Source organism: Antechinus flavipes, chromosome 6 (assembly GCF_016432865.1).
Source record: "Antechinus flavipes isolate AdamAnt ecotype Samford, QLD, Australia chromosome 6, AdamAnt_v2, whole genome shotgun sequence".
Lineage (NCBI taxonomy): Eukaryota > Metazoa > Chordata > Mammalia > Dasyuromorphia > Dasyuridae > Antechinus > Antechinus flavipes.
The window spans coordinates 242,704,440-242,722,501 of record NC_067403.1 but is presented as its reverse complement, the minus strand read 5'-3'; the positions used below and the strand labels follow the sequence as shown (position 1 = coordinate 242,722,501).

At 34.9% G+C, this 18,062-nt stretch overlaps 1 protein-coding gene across 1 annotated transcript; it reads right to left on the bottom strand.

The window, feature by feature from the left end:
* Positions 1-726: 726 nt before the first annotated feature.
* On the bottom strand, positions 727-1,656 carry LOC127541319 (olfactory receptor 4C12-like). Its single transcript, XM_051966603.1, has one exon. The coding sequence runs from the start codon at positions 1,654-1,656 to the stop codon at positions 727-729; it is 930 nt and encodes a 309-aa protein (XP_051822563.1).
* Positions 1,657-18,062: the final 16,406 nt, after the last annotated feature.

Genomic DNA, 18,062 nt, shown 5'->3' with positions numbered 1-18,062 from the left:
ATTAATATAATGCTCTGCTATGTTGATCAAATTAGAAAATATATGATAGCAGTCTTTGTAAATAATAAAATTTCTTAACAATTATAATACATAAAGATATAAATATAATACAATAGTTAACAAAGGCAACTGGTAAAAGAAGTTAAGATGTATGTCATTATTTAAACTATCATATTCTCCCTCTCTCTTGATCATGATAGAAATGAGGAATAAAAAAATTGTGGAAATACATAAGCCAGAGATGTAAATATCAATTATGGTAACAGGATCCAGCTTCTAAAACTTCTAGGATAAGTTGTAGCAAATGCTTTCAAGTCAACATGTTAACATACACTGAGATAATTTTATATTAGCTCACAGGACCAATGTCCATGCATAGGAAGAGATGCAAGAATATTTGCATTAATCAAAAGAGACCTTGGAGCATCTTGAGACTCTGAAAAGTAGTCTGCTGGATAAGGAACCAGGGTGCAAAAGAAGGCTAGCAATTAAATGCTCAACCTAAGAATTTTGGGAATTTGAGAGACAAAAGTCATTATATTTCAAACTAGACATTTTTCCCCCTCTGGATAATTAGTTACCTCAGTCTGTTCCTTCCTATATAATATTAAGTGCTGTCAATTTTCTTTAAATCTCCAGTTCCTGGCACAATAATCATTGGACCAGTACTATTTAATGTATTGCCCTAAGTTCTTATATTACAAAGAATGTATTCTTAGGATTTGTTTACTTATCATTTAAATTCACTTTCTGAGTCCAGAGCTTTCTCATAGCATTTTTCACCTCTGTGTTCCTTAATGTGTAGATTAAAGGATTTAACATGGGGGCCACCATAGTATAAAAAACAGCTACAGCTTTATCAATGGGAAGGGTCATCACTGGCCTCAGGTACACAAATATGCAAGGCAAAAAAAATAAGACAACCACAGTGATATGGGAGATACAGGTGGAGAGGGCTTTGCGTCTGCCCTCTAAACTGTGATTCTTCAAGGAACGTAGAATTACAACATAGGAGACCATCAACAAGAGGAAATTTAACAGACAGATGAAGCCACTATTAGCTGCCACAAATAGACCAAGGGTATGGGTGTCCATGCAGACAAGTTTGAGCAAAGGGTACAAGTCACACATGAAGTGATCTATGATGTTGGGTCCACAGAAAGGTAACCAGATTGTGAAAAGAATCTGGATCGTTGCATGGAGAAAGCCCCCTGACCAAGCTACTCCCACGAGAAGACCACACACCTTCCTGCTCATAATTGTAGTATAGTGGAGTGGTTTACAGATGGCAACATATCGATCATAGGCCATCACTGTAAGCAAGATGATCTCAGTAGCCCCAAAGATATGTTCTGCATAGACCTGGGTCATGCACCAATTGAAGGAGATTATTTTCTTTTCTTTTAAGGAATCCATGATAAGTTTAGGTGCTGAAGAAGATGAATAGATGGTATCTATGAAAGATAAATGTGCCAGAAAGAAATACATGGGGGTGTTTAAAGACTGGCTGCTTGTGATGGTCACCACAATGAGAACATTGCCTGTCAGTGTTACTATGTATAGGACCAGAAAGAAAGCAAAGATTATTTTCTGCATCTTCAGATTCTGTGTAAGCCCTAATAAGATGAATTCTGTCACATTCCTTCCAATCTCCATCTATGTAATAAGAAAAAATAAACAGATTATTAAAAGATGGTCTTTATCTGCAAAGAAAATTGCAGAATTACACAGCTTTTATATAATTCAAGTTGCAAGTATGAGCAAACCACTCAAAACAAGTGCCCACTTGTTTTTTGTTTATTCATTAATTTATTTATTTTCTCAAGTAATTGTCTTTACACTTTCCCAATGTCAATTCCAGTATTTTATAGAGATAAAATCTGTCTTCTCTGTGATGAAAATCCCCCTGAAAAAAGTTGCCTTTCATGTTGAAGGTGAAAGTTTTTCTATCCCATTTTAGGATAGAAAGATCTTGTTTAAGTTCTATTTTGTAGGCAGCTTTTAATTCATGTGTTAATAGATTTTCATAAAGCATTTACTTGTTGATCCCCCCCACTTTAGTATGTCTAAGAATATAGAATAATAATATCTCTTTCCCAATTTCTTCTATGAGATTGAGGAACATGATCTGACTGTCCCGCAATTGTGAGTACAAATTTATACCTTACAAGTAGGTAAAAATGGTCTTAGCTTCTACTATGACATTTCATAAGATATTAGTTTCCCAAAACTTACTAATAGGACATTATCTGTATGTGTAATAGATCACTACCATGCACTAATGTTCTGGAAGAAAAGAAGTCCTACTCTATGTTTATCCATAATATTTCCTGCTTTATATTTAATTGAATTTAAGCCTCTATCTAGTTGTCCATGGCAGCTATCATTGTAGAGCGGATGTAGCACTGGGCTTGAAGTTATGAAGTCCTAAGCTAAATCCAGCTTTAGACATTTACAAAATTGTTTAACTCTGGGTAAATCTACTAACCTTGATTTATTGAGTTACCTCAAATGCCAAATGGATTGATGATAGTAGCTATTTTTAGTATGATAAAGAGAAATATTGGTTTTAAAAAGTACTTGGCACAGTGCTTAGCATAGGTAATCACTATATATATAATATATGTTTTCCTTCTGTTTTCTTCTATCATGGACATGTAGAACAATGAAATATTTCTTAAATGTTTCTTGATTTTTCTCCTGGTGCCTTAGTGAATTTGTTGATTGCCATCTAATTTATCTCTATGTCTAATAGAAGATGCTAGGAAGCCATAAAGCCATTGGACATATTCCTTTCTTGACTCACAGTATCCTTCATCTCTACTTCCCATGTGTTCCTAGAAGGATTTTTAAAAAATATTGGGTGATTTTTACTGTTCATATGATACACTTGATGAAGCTCAATGGTGAAGTTATTGTTCGTCATATAATTTAGATCTAGATAAGTGAAATAAAAACCTAGTGGTGGGAATCCTATATACAAAACTACTTTCTAATTTACTAAGTCTTTGAACTTGGGAAAATGACAAGGTCAGTATGACTTTCCTCATCTGTCCATTGAAATTAATTGCTATTTAACTTCCTGGATTATGGGTATTTTGTGAGGAAAGTGCTATATAAAATTTCATCTCCAGTGATATAATTACCTATTTCAATTCCTTCATATCTAAATGGAAGGTCTAACAAGCAATAAATTGCAAGGTAATGTTAAAACTTACGTCAGATCCAAATCCAATCATAAAAATTTCCCCAATATATCAATAGTTCATAGTTACATTATTGTACATGTGGAAAGAAAATTTGAAATCTTCTAGTTCAATTCTTAATCAAAATGAGAATTTGTTCTCCATTTGGCATTATTCAGTTTCCATGGCTTATTAATTTGAGTGAAATTTACCGGCACATAATTTACACTGAAAGACTCTAATTATATGTTCTAAGCAAAATTAGAAAAAAAAAGTTTCATTTATCCTCATTCATCGCATAATAATTAATACATTTCAAGAGTTATTCTTTTCCAAACCTTGTGCTTTTAGGCTATGTTACCATTTTCCAAGATTGGTTTGGCATTTAATAAATCAGAGGGTTCATTTTTAACTGTGATATCCTCTATTAGGGCTTTATCCTTCTGTTATTCTTTATAGTTTTAATACTGTTGTACATCTCCTTTTTCCTATATATTCTTTCCTTCTTTTGCTTCCATTACTTTATCCTTATCTTCTTCTTCACTTAACTCTGATGTTCCCTTCGTAGCCTTTTTTACTGAAATTTGTGGTTTTATCAATTTGACTTCAAAATCCCCATATAGATATTCTTAGTGTTTCCCCTTCATGAACTCTTTGTTAAATTCAATTAATTATGAACAGTTTCCCAGACATCCTTGATTTCAGAAATTCATACAATCTATCAAATTAACAAGGTTGTGCTCCATCCTTGTTTTTCTTCTGGAGATTTATCTTTCTTTAAGGCTAAACTCAGATATTGACTCTATGATGCCTTCCTTCAAACTGCTATACATTTTAATTTTCTTTCTCTTCCCTCAAATACCATTGCAATACCATATATATCTTTTTTTTCTCCTCAAAGCATGAAGATCTTTGACTTGATATCTATTTAAATCAGATTTATATGAGAAATAGAAAAAAAGAGAACTGGGTATGACTGAAAAATCCAAAATGTGACTCACTGAGTAGAAGTTGTAATTAATGAGAATTTTCTGCGTTTTGTTTTTTTTTTTTTTTTTTTTTTTTTGGTGACAACAACACTTAAGAGCCACCTCTGTCTCCCTGGTAATTATGTCCATGATGTTTTAGAAGCCCAGAACTAATAGCCTTGCACAAGTCAACTGCATATGGATAGAATAGAGATAAATGTGCTTCTGCCAACTTTTTTTTTAGTTGAATTTGATTTCATGCATTTAGGATTTCTCAGTAGAAATCTGCCAGACAATATACATTCATACCTCCTTTGAAGTTTATAACTCTGAGATTAAATGTCCAGTGTCATAGCCACTAAATCAAAGATAAGACATTTAACTTACATTTTCATGAATACAATTATCATATGTATTATTATCTATGCATTATACATGTCTATGTATTTTTATATGATAATATATAATATCTATGTATTATTATATGATAATATATAATATCATAAATTTCTCATACAAAAAGTATCAGTTAGCTAACAGATAATAACTTCATGAAAAACAGTAGAGAACTAAGACAAAAAACTTACATTTGTTTTTTTTATTTGAATGAGAGTAGCTTCTGATATATTCAGGAGAGCAATAAATAATCCTGTTTAATAAAACATTTTCAATTCTGCATAAGTATGCATGAATTGTCAATGTTCCCAATGGAATCTTCCATAATACATATCATCTAAGAAGGTGAGCTAAACATACCTCAAAGCAACATTTCAGAGAAACATGAGAAACAATATTTTTGCTCAAAGAAATCCAGGTATTGAGCATTCCTGAGAAATACAAGATCTGAAGTTATATTCCTAGAAAATTATAGGCTCAACTTAGCATTAGAAAAACAGAAAATTATGGAGAGCTCACTCATATGACTACAAGACAACATACAAAACATGCGACAGAAATGAGTTCAAATAGTTCTCTCAAGGATTTAAACTGTCCATACCAAAGGCACGGGGGAGGGGGGGAAGGAGAGAAGGGAAGGGGGGGTGAAACCTGAGAAAGTGGTTCCTTTTTTGTTTACAAAATATTTAAAGATTATCTTAAAGAAAGATACTGACCTATTCCCATGCCTCATGCCTCATTCTCACAGGACTTAATTATCAATGATTTTTGAAGGGCTTTAGCTTAGAGGTAGAGGTAGAATTTTAGTAAGTTGTTTATGAAAAAAAAATTTATCTAGTTGGCACTTTCTCCTGCCTTTGGGGTTTCCACAGTCTGCCTTCAAAACCATGGGGTGAAAGTTCCATTAGGACTAATTCTCCTGAGCATCAACAAGAATGCAGGATCCTTTATGAAGAGGGACTTCACATGACATCTTTTCAGAGACAGGAAAATTGATACAAAATCTACTGTTTTCTTTAAAAAATAATAAATTTATTTAAATTTTTCTTGATTACATGTAAATAAATCATGTGTTTTTAAAATAAAAGTTTGAGTTCCCAATTCTATCTCTCTTTTTCTCTATCCCAAACCTCCACCTTGAGAATGTTAACAATTTAATATAAATTATATATACATAGTTATATATTTTTTTTGTATATTAGACAGGATGCAAGAAAAATATAGACATTAAAAAAGAATGGTAAAGTCAAAAAGTATGCTTCAATCCTTACTCCTATCTTTTTCTGGAAGTGGATAGCATTTTTTTGTCTTAAGTCCTTCAGAATTGTTTTAAATCATTATATTGTTGAGAACAACTAAGTCATTCACAGTTGGTCATTATTACATTATTGATTTTAGTTCATACAATGTTCTCTTAGTTCTGCTCATTTTATTATATATCACTTCATGTAAGTTTCTACAGGTTCTTTTCTGAAAGTTCCTGTTCATCATTTCTTATATCACAATAATATTCCATCACAATCATACACAACAACTTAATCATTTTCCAATTTGTGGTTCTTTCAATTTGCAATCCCTTGTCAGCACAAAAGCAATTCATATTTTTATAAATATACTATTTTTTCTTTGATATCTTTAGATACAGACCCAGCTTGTGTATTTTTTGGTCAAAAGGAATGTGCAGTTTTACAGTTTGCTATTCAGCAAAGTTTCAAATCTCTGTCCAAAATGGTTGGCTTGAATTATATCCCCACAAAGTAACAATAGTGTCTCAGTTTTTCCTTATCCTCTCCCTCAATTATCATTTTTATTTCTGTCATGTGATATAATCTGAAAGCTGTGAGATTACATATCAAAATGGCTTAAATTTATATTTTCCCATACAATAATGATTTGAACATTTTAAATACTGCTATAAGTAGTTTTCATTTCTTCTGAAAGTGGCCTTTTCATATCTTTTGGCCATTTGCCAATTTGGGAGTGAGTTATATTCATATAAATGTAGATAGCAATGTTGGCTATTCTGTCCTAGTTACAAGCCAGTAGATCAGCAGATTAGGTGTAAGGCATTCAACAGAAATACAAAAGGCAAATCGTGATGTAATGTTCTCTTGTTTGGTTTTCTTGGGGCCTCTGGGAGCAGCCTTCTTTTAGTTCAATAATCACAACAAGAGTAGCCAGGGGTTAAAGTCCAAATCCTTTAGTATCTCTTTCAAAGTATTGTCTCCTTTCATAAAACCCAGTTGCTTTCTTAAAGGCCTATCTCTCTCCTTAGTTCTGAGAGCTTGAGCTCCTGCCTGTCTTCTCTGTCCTTTGAATCTCTCTGAATGAAGCCTGGCTAAGGCTCCTGGCTTATATGCCCTACACTGAGTATAAATCAATCATTATATCACTAGGAAACCATTATTTGTTGTAAGATTAAACCAATCATCGTGAACCATGCTAAACAAGATAATCATTATCTCCTCAACTCCATTTAGTACCTTGTAAGCATCCTTGTTTCAAGTTCAGAATTTTGGCCCATTACATTTCCTGCTTTCTTTTGTTTTAAAACATTGGGGGGCGGGGAGCTACTCTCCCTGACTTCTCAAGGAGGTGACAACCCCCAAAAAGGAGGTGATCATGCTTTCCCTGACTCCTCAAAAAAAGGTGTGAAGACACTATAAAAAGAGATGATCACACCCTTCCTGATGTCTCAGGAAGGGAGATGAAAACACCCAAGGAAATGGGAAATCAAATTAGATTAGCAGGTTTCTGAAGAGTCTCATTTGAAACAGGTATACATAATCTCAACATAGGAGGTATTACACATGATTACATAAATTACATAAGCACATAGTAACACAGGCTAGTAGTGAGGTAGCCAATAACGTGAATCAACATGAATAATTATACATGTCCATAAGTCCTAAAAATAGTCCAAAAGGAACCGATTATCCATTACTTCATGTGTGTAGGGAATCCAATGATTCCTATAAGTTTTGAAGTCCTTCAATAGTCTCATCATGTGTTAGAGAATCCAATGATTCCTGCTGGTTTTGAAGTTCTGTAACAGTCTTATCAACAATTTTTCATCTCAGGGAATCCAAAGATTTCTGCAGGTTTTGAAGTTCTGTAACAGTCTCATTATCAGCCATGCTCTTTCAGTGTCAGATGTTTCTTAGGTCTTCTCCTTTGTATTGAGGTTTTTATATTTTTTTCTATCTCTCTCCAATGGGCAAGGTGAATATGGCTTGTTGGCACCCATCTGATTCCTTCTCCATCTGTAGAAATACAAGCAAACCCTTTCTCCCAGCAGTTACCCTATCCGGTCTCTTCTATTTACCACTTTCTAAATTTCTCTTCATTACCTGGTAATTACATTGGAGCTGCTTGCACTGGACACTGCCCTTCTGTTGGGTTAAAAAGTATTCTCCCCAATTGTAATTCCTTTCTACCATCTGATTGCTTTTTGGCTAATTGATCATGTAATCCTTTTCTGCCATCTGATCACCTTTTGGCTGATTGAGCACGTCTTAATATTGAATTTCTAAAGACTCTCTGAGTGTAACCTTGGCTGCCATTATGCTCCACCTGGGGCCCTGGAGGTAGGCCCTGCCTCTCATTTCCCTGGGTCAATCTACATTCTAAGGTCCAATGGAAGCTTTGGTTGCATTTTGGACATAGGGTTTTGGATCTTTTCTCAGCCTGTCTTCTCACTCTATCTCTATACCTACATTGAGCTCACAGATGTCCTATTTTTCCACTTTGAAAGCATCAATGAATTTCTCTAAAAGTCCCTTGCCAAGAGGTAGCCTGTCTTCCCATGTTCATCATAGTCTGAGTATAAGCATTTGTGCCCACTGTGGCACAATGTCTTATGATCTCCTCTAAATAGAGCATTTTTGTGTAGTCCCCATATAATTCTTCTACAAATGTCATTAGAATTTTCCTTAGCCAGTTGTCTTATCATAATTTTTGTAGCTGCATTTTCTCCAGTGGTCCTTGTGACAGCTCTTTACAGATGTTCCACAAAATCAGCAAAAGGTCCATTGGAACCTTGCTCTATTGTTGTGAAGGCTTCCCCATCATCTTTTCCTGGATGGGAACCCCAAGCTTTTATAACAGCAGTGGCAATTTGCTCATGCTATCAAAGGGTAATTAATCTTTGCTAAAGTATCTGCTTTATCTTCTAGTTAGTCAAAGGTGATTTTGCCTATTTTGTTGGGCTTATATCCTGCATAATTCACTATACGCCAAAAGCCACAACAAGTTTTGTCCAGGTTCTAAACATATCCTTGCTATGGGTTTCCAATCACTAGGGATTAAGATTCTATAATTCAAAATCTCTAATAACATCTTAACATAAGATGATGTAGCCCCATAAATAATGCAACCTTTTTTCAAATCCTTAATTTTTTTTCCAGATCTAAAGGTGTGTATCTTCTCCTTTGTTGACATGAAGAGTCAAGCTCTTCAATAACAGGGTATGCATTCATTTTTAAATCAGATATATCCTGTCCTTTTTTAGCCTTTACCAATAACTTTTGTAATCTTGTCATAGGCGCTTCATAGGTGGTGCTGATTGTGTCACTGTCCCTTCCCCTCCTCCTTCTTCCTCCACTCATAAAGGGTTATTTAAGGGAGGGAGGTCAGGGGATGAAGAATGCCCTAATGGCTCCTGCTGTGAAGCATCATACTCAGAATTGTACTTGACTCCATTCTTATCTGATTCTTCATCCTTTTCACCTACTTTATCTAGATCCTCCCTCTCCTGCTCTTCTTTTTTCTTATTCTATAACTTATATAATTTCCTAAAGCCAGTTGTATTAAGTTATATGTATAAAGTGTTTCTTTGGAAATTGAGTCAGGTCCATTATCATTATAGTTGTCACATAGTTGCTCTCCTACTAATTTCCATTCATCTAGATTTAATTCTTTTTCCTTAGAGAACCAAAGAGATGTGTACTTTACTGTTTCTAAAAGTTCAGTAATCTGCTTCCAAATTACAATCAAACCTTGTTTTTTTATAAGTTTAACCAAGCTTTCAACAAAATTTCCTTGTGGTGGAGAAATCTTTTGAAACATTTGTTCCATTTTAACTGGAATACTACTTTAACTTTTATAAAGTCTCCTTATTGTACTCACCCTAATTTCTGGGTCACAGATAAAGGTTCTTGGTCCTATGTTTGAACACCAAAATGTAATGTTCTCTTGGTTGATTTTCTTGAGGTCTCTGGGAGCAGCTTTCTTTTCAGTTCAGTAATCACAACAAGAATAGCAGGGGGTTAAAGTCCAGATCCTTTATTATCTCTTTCAAAGTCTTGTCTCCTTTCCTGGGGCCCAGTTAGCTTTCTTAAAGGCCTATCTTTAGTGAGTTTCTGCTAGCTTCACAAAGTACACTTTCTAACTTCAAGAGAGTTCACACCTCCCTTGAAGCTCGTTGGGCCAGAGAGCACTATGGGAGAAAACCCATAATCCCTCTCTCTCGTATCCCACAATTCCTCCCTCTTGGATAAAAGAAACAGACAGAAGCTCTCGGTCAGATTTCAGTAGAGTTACGCCAGAAGCCCTCTCTCCGAGGCAAGGCAGAATATTTTCCACTTGGCTGGCTGGTGGCAGAAGTGTTCTTCGGAGAGAATGAAGACGCTACAAGTCGAGATTTCACCGGAATGACATGAAGATTGGAGCTGGCTAGAGGCTGAAGAAAGCAGAGGCAGAGGCTGAAGGACCAGACCTTTGGATTTAAAGACATTTGGAGAGAGCTCTTGGAACCAAGCAGAGAGATAGGCCTCTAAGCTAACCGGGCTATATTGGAAATAATAAAAGATCTGAACTTTTATCACCTGGCTGCGTTTTGAGAAGAAAAAGATTACAACATTTTGGCGCCCTGAACGTGGGACTAACAGACCCCTCAGTGGATTTCAGTGGAAAAGCTCCGATCCTGATTCAAGTGGAAAAGCCTCTGATCCTGATCCAGTGGAAAAGACTTCAACCCAGAAATTAGGGTGAGTGCAACAAAGAAATTTTGTTAGAAGAGTTAAAGTAGAATTTCAGCTAAGATGGGACAGATATTTAGAAAACAGCCTGTTTCTGTTCAAGGAAAATGTTTAGAGAGCATTGTCAAAATTATGGAAAGCCAAGGTTTAATTATAAGTTTACAGCAAATCACTGAACTTTTACAAACTGTAAAGGATATATGTCCTTGTTTCTCTCTTGATAAGGAATTAGATTTAAATGAATGGAAATTGGTTGGAGAGGATCTTTGTCAATTCTATGATAAAAATGGGCCTAACTCAATAATTAATACATATAATGTAATACAATTGGCTATAAGAAGTTATTTAAGTGATAGAATGATGAAAAGGAAAGTACAGGAGGAAGTGCCAACTTTACTAGGTGAAAAGGAGGATGAATCAGATGAGAATGGAGTTAATTACAATTCTGAGTATGATACCTCACAGCAGGAGGAATTAGGTGATTCCACATCTCATGACCCTCCCCCCGCAATTAACCCTTCATGGGTGGAACAAGGGGGAGGGAGAGAGACAGAAACACAGTCAGCTTCTCCTGTAAAGCAGAATTTGACAAGATTAGAAAAAGCATTAATTAAAGCAAAAAATGAAGGAGAAGATATATCTGATTTTATAAATGCATATCCTGTGATTGAAGAGCTCAACTCCTCAGGTCAAAAAGAGAGAAAATACACTCCTTTTAATTTGGGAAAAATTAAAGATTTGAAAAAGGGTTGCACTCTTTATGGGGCTACATCATCTTATGTGAAGATGTTACTGGATAATTTGTCTTATGAAATCTTAACCCCGAATGACTGGAAATCCATCACTAAAACATGTCTTGAACCAGGACAAAATTTATTGTGGCTTTCAGAGTTTCATGAATTATGTAGGATTCAAGCCCAACACAATAGGCAAACAGGAGCTATTGTACAAGTTGCTTTTGACCAACTAACTGGAGAAGGTCAGTATGCAGAAAGTTCAGAACAGATTTATTATCCCATAACAGTGTATGAGCAAATTTCTAAGGCTGCAATAAAAGCTTGGAATTCTCTCCCTGGACAGAAAGATGGAAATAATGCTTTCACAAAAATAGAGCAAGGTCCCAATGAACCTTTTGCAGATTTTGTGGGACGTTTACAAACAGCTGTAATAAGAACCATTGGAGACAATGCAGCAACAGAAATAATGACTAGACATTTGGCTAAGGAAAATGCCAATGAGATTTGCAAGAGAATTATATGGGGGCTAGACAAAAATGCTCTTTTAGAAGAAATCATAAGATGCTGTGCCACAGTGGGCACAAATGCTTATTATGCCCAGACTATGATAAACATGGAAAGACAAGGTCCTTCTTGGCAGAGGAATTCTAGAGAAATTCGTCGATGTTTTCAGTGCGGAAAAGTTGGACATTTGAGAGCTCATTGTAAATATGGAGATAGAGTGAGAAGACAGGGTGAGAGAAAACCTAAAACCCCATGTCCAAAATGTAATCGAGGCTTTCACTGGGCCTCTAAATGTATATTGACCCAGAAGAATGAGAGGCAGGGCCCAGCTCCAAAGTATCAATCAAAGGACAGGTGGGGCATGATAGCAGCTGAGGTTACACCCAGAGAGACTTTAGAAATTCAGAACTCTGATGTCATCAACCAACAGAAAAGCAATCAGGATTACAGTTGGGAAGAATACAGGCCTTTTAAGACAACAAGACAATATCCAATGCAAACAACTCCAATGTAATTACCAGATGATGAGGAGAAATCCCAAATTTGGTAAATAGAAGGGAATTAGGTCAACCGCTTGGGGAAGAGGATCTGCTTATATTTCCACAGATGGAGAAAGAATCAGACGGCTGATAAGGAGACTGTCAAAGAACTTTAAAATCTTCAGCTTTCAGTTCCTGAAAAACCAGCAAGAATCACTGGATTCCCTGAGATGAAAAATTGTTGATGAGACCTTTTGCAGTACTTCAGAGCTTACAGGAATTATTAGATTCCTGGCACATGAACTAATGGACAATGGAATCCTATTGGACTGTTTCTAGGACTTATGGACATGTGTAAATTTTCAGGATGATTCATGTTATTTGTTACATTACTACTAGCCTGTGTTATATTGCTATGTGCTTATGTAAATTATGTATAATGCCTCCCATATTGATGGATTTATGTATACCATATATATCTGTTACAAAGTTCTGGCCCATATTGATGGCTTTATGTGTACCCCCTCAGAAACCCCCTATGTTTTAAAACAAAAGAAAGGGGGAGATGTTGGAATCCTTACTAACTGTTAACGAATTAGAGTTGATCTAATCTTACAAGAAGATGTTTTGGGCAGAACCTGAAACAAGGTACTAAGTAGAACTAATTAATACAAGGCTTGTGTCCACACCTTTACTCATTGGAGTTCAATGAGTTCACACCTCGTCTTGTTGTCTTAAAAGGCCTGTATTCTTCCCAACTGTAATCCTGATTGCTTTTCTGTTGGTTGATGACATCAGAGTTCTGAATTTCTAAAGTCTCTCTGGGTGTAACCTCAGCTGCTATCATGCCCCACAGGGAACCCAATGATTTCTGAAGATTTTAAGAATCCTTTTGACAGTCTCATTGTCAGTAAAGGTGGGAACACAAGCCTTGTCTTGATTAGTTCTACTTAGTACCTTGTTTCAGGTTCTGGCCAAAACAACTTCTTGTAAGATTAGATCAACTCTAATTACTTAGCAGTTAGTAAGGATTCCAACATCTCCAGGTGGGAGAACAAGACCCCAAACCCCATGTGAGGTGTGAACTCATTGAACTCCAATGAGTAAAGGTGTGGACACAAGCCTTGTATTAATTAGTTCTACTTAGTACCTTGTTTCAGGTTCTGCCCAAAACATCTTCTTGTAAGATTAGATCAACTCTAATTCGTTAACAGTTAGTAAGGATTCCAACAAGTTTCCACCTGTCTTCTCTGCCCTTTGATTCTCTCCAATTGAATCCTAGCTAAGGCTCCTAGCTTATATGCTCTACACTGAGTATAAACCAATCATTATATCACTAGAAAACTATTATTTGTTATAGGGTTAAATCAATCATACTGAACCATATTGTCTCCTCAATTCCACTTAGTATCTTGTAATCATTCTTGTTCAGAATTTTGGCCCATAACATAATGAGCCCCTAAACCCCAGAATATCAAGGGCCCCAGCCATACCAAACTGGTACCAAAAGTTATTCATCATTGACCCAGCACAGTCACTGTCACCTGTAGAGGAAACTTGGATAATCTCCCTTTCCCCTAAAAACAGGCCTCAACCTTTTAAAAAAAATTTAGCAAAAAAAGCAACAAGAACTTTGACCATAGAAAGTTTTATACAGAAAGAAAACAACAGATTAAAAACCCTGAGAACCCTAAAAGCATAAAGTCTCAGATGAAGCCCCAAAGGGTGATATGAATTGGTCCCCATCTTAACAGAAACTCTTAAAAGAATTCAAAAAAAATCTTAAAAGAGAGCTAAAAGAAAAATGGGGAAAAGAAATGAGAACTTTGCAAGATGGTTTTAAAAAAAACAGAAAATATCTGCAGAAAACTCCTTATAAAATGGATTTAGTGAAATGGAAATAGCATATAACTCCTTGCAAAATAGATTTGACGAAATGGAAAAATAAAATAACCCCGAAACACAGAATTTGTGAAGTGGAAAGGGGGAAAAAATAGAATTTGTGAAAGGGAAAAAATTCATATAGCAAAACATCCCATTTAAACATTCAATTGGCCAAATATGAAAGGAACTAAAAAAGGTAACTGAAGAAAATAATACACTTATAATTAAAACTGAACAAATAGAAATGAATGACACAATGAGACATTAAGAATCAGTCAAGCAATATGCCCAAAATAAAAATAAATAAATAAATGAATGAAACTAGAAGAAAATGTAAAATACTTCATGAGAAAAAGAACTGACCTGGAAAATAGATCTAGGAGAGACAATCTAAATATTATTGGACTTCCTGAAAATCATGATGAAAAAAAAAGATCCTCAACATTTTCTTTCAAGAAATCATCAAGGAAAATTGCCTTGATATCACAGAATCAGAAGGTAAAATAACCTTTGAAAGAATTCATCAATCACATCCAGAAAGAGACCCCAAAATGAAAACTACAAAAAAAAATTGCAACTAAATTTGAGATCAGACCAGACCAATGAAAAAATATTGTAAGCAGCCAGAAAGAAACAATTCAAATATCAAGGAACCACAATTAGGATTACCCAGGAACTAGCAGCTTCGACCTTAAAAGAAGGAAGGGCCTGGAATCTGATATTCTGAAAGACAAAGGAACTAGGAATGCAGCCAAGAATAAACTTTCCTGCCAAACTGAGCATGATCTTTCGGGGAAGAAGATGGACATTCAATGATACAGGTGAATTTCAGCTATTTATGATGAAAAGACCAGACTTTAACAAAAAATGTGATCTCCAAATTTGGAACTTAAGGAGCATAACAAGGTAAAAAGGAAAAAAAAATGAGAACTATATCTCTGAATTCATAGTACATTCAATAAACATAGGCCAATAGTTTTTTCCTACTTCATTGAGAGAAACATAAGTAGGATCAAAGATAGAACATGATGGGAGTCATTGATGGCTGAAACTTTTGAGACTAAGACCTGGGATAAGAAAAAAGGGTAAGTGATCTTAGAGATGAAGATAGTATAGAGTTGAATGACTTCATCAAAGCAGTGGAGATGGGAAAAGGAAGGGAATCAATGTGACACAATTTTGTCTTCGATTTGTTTCGGAAAGTTTTCTGATTTCCTAAATAGCTCTTCAGAGACACATGGAGTGGAGCAATAAATGGGGATTATAGAGGTCCTGGGGAACAAATGAGCAAGGAATATAAAAGTAAATGATAAAGGGGAAATTAATCACTTGAACACAATATTTTACATGTAAGATGAAGAAAAGAAAGGAGTTTAACAAGAATTTACAGAGTTACAAGGATGAAGGTCAGAGAAACAGAAGGAATATTGTAAGAATGAAGATCACTATGAAGAAAAAGAGGCTCAGAGATCTTGTGCTCTTGTTCTGCCAATTAGTTCTATCCACATATTTGCGATCCCATTTGGAGGCTTCTCGGGAAAGACACTGGAGTTGTTTGTCATTTCATTTTATATTTTATTTTCCAGATGAGGACACCGAGGAAGCCTTAATTCATTAAGTGAACCAGAATTGTACACCTAGTAAGAGTCTGTGGCTGAATCTGTACTCAGGTCTTCCTTATACCAGAACCAACACTATACTAATTGTACTTTTCTGGATCTTCAATCTACTATTAGATGTGCTTATATTTCTATATCATAGTGTCCAAAGAATAGCACAATCAGTAAATATGGAAACAAAACTGGGTATAAATCTTCAGATGTGTATAAGAAGAACCTTATAAACCTTAGAATCATGGTATGAGTTCATGATGCTTTGCTTATATGTCTCATGATCTCTTCTAGTTTCCATATGGTCATATTCTTATAGAAACACAAGAGGAATGTCAATCATATTTATAATAATAGCCCCTCCACAAGAATATCCCTTGAAACTAGGGCAAAACAAGGTATCCTGCTTTTAGTGGCTACATTTGTTTTTATGCATTCAGTTCCATTTTTAATGTGTGTATATTCTATTTTAAATCCAGAAATAATTGGATGATACATATCTCAACCCTTTTTTCTTTTTGTTATCCAACAATCAAACCTTTTATTCTGATCAGCATTGGTAACCCGATATCCAGTTTTTGTGCTGATGGATAGTTTGAAAAGCTACTCGGTCTCCCTTAATGTGTAGTGCTGAGCCACATAGAAGACCTACAGAGGATGCAGGGGAGATGATGGAGTAGGTCATAAAATTCAAAGCTCTCCATATTTCCCCCACAAACAAGACAAAACAGCACCTCAGGTGAATGTAGGGCACTAAAAAAGGACACAAGTTGGGCAGAACAATCTTCCTAGGATAATTGGAGTATATTTGAAGAAAGATACTAGAATAGAAGTTTGGCCAGTATGGAATATAAATATCTCCAGGTTAAAGGAATTGGATAGCAAAAAGAGAAGTTATAGTTCTAGGATCCTACTCAGAACAGGAAAGGGATATAGAGGGAATAATATATATATATTAAGATTTAGATGATTTTTAGGATATAAAAATCTTCTAAATCTTAAAAAAATAAGAAGGAATAAGATGGGGGATATATATAGAAGGTTGTGTAGATTAATAGAAAAAAGATAAGGTATGTGGATTTTTTTCAATCTTCAATTTTTTTATTAAAGCTTTTTTATTTTTCAAAACATATGCATAGATAATTCTGCAACATTAGCCCTTGTAAAACCTTGTGTTTCATTTTTTCCCCCCTCCTCTCATCCCCTCCCCTAGATGGCAAGTATCCAATATATATTAAACATGGTAGAAATATATGTCAAAAACAATATATGCATACATATTCATACAATTATCTTGCTGTACAAGAAAAATCGAATCAAATCAAAAAAGAAAATGATGAAGAAAATAAAATGCAAGGAAACAAGAAAAATAATAAGAATGCTATGTTGTGAAGTATACTCAGTTCCCACAATCCTCTCTCTGGGTGTAGATGTCTCTTTTGATCACAAGACCATTGAAACTCATCTGAATCACCTCATTGTTGAAGAGAGCCATGTACATCATAATTTATCATCGTATAATATTGCTGTTGCCTTGTACAAGGAATTCCTGATTCTGCTCATTTCACTTAGAATCAGTTCATGTTTTGCAGTTTTACTCATATACTTTCTGACTTTCCCTTGGCAGATAGATTCCCAAATATTTTTAAATATCAACAATTATTTTAAATGGAATTTCTCTTTGTATTTTTTGCTGTTGGACTTTGTTGTTGATGTATAAAAATGCTTATTATTTATGTGGATTTATTTTATAACCTGCAACTTTGCTAAAGTTGTGGAGTATTTCTAATAGTTTTTTTTAGGGTTCTCTACATATACCATCATATCTTCAAAGAATAAGAATTTGGTTTCCTCATCACCTACTTTAATTCCTTCAATCTCTTTTTCATCAATTATAGTACCAATCTTCCAAAACTTCTAGAATAAAGTATAGCAAATGCCTCCAGATCAGCTTGTTCAAATACAATGAATCTTTTAAAAATTTGATCATGCATAGGGGAGATCAAGGAATATTTGCTTTGATCAGAAGGGATCTTGGGGCATCTTAAGGATTCTGAAAGGAAGTCTGCTGCATAAGGGAGTAGGGGAACAAAGAAACCTTGAATTGACTGTGGAAATAATCAGTCTAGAGATTTGGGAGAGGAGAGGAAAAAAGTAATTTCATATTAAAATCTACTTTTTCTGAATAATTAGCTTCTGATCTCATCAATCTATACCTTGCTATAAGTATTAAGTACAGTCAGTGTTCTTTTCAATTCCTAGCACAATGACTATTGGTCCAGTTCTATTTAATACTTTGGCTCTCAGTTCTCATATATAAT

Coding starts and splice junctions, on each gene's coding strand:
- LOC127541319 (XM_051966603.1), bottom strand. CDS start 1,656: ATGGAGATTGGAAGGAATGTGACAGAATTCATCTTATTAGGGCTTACA.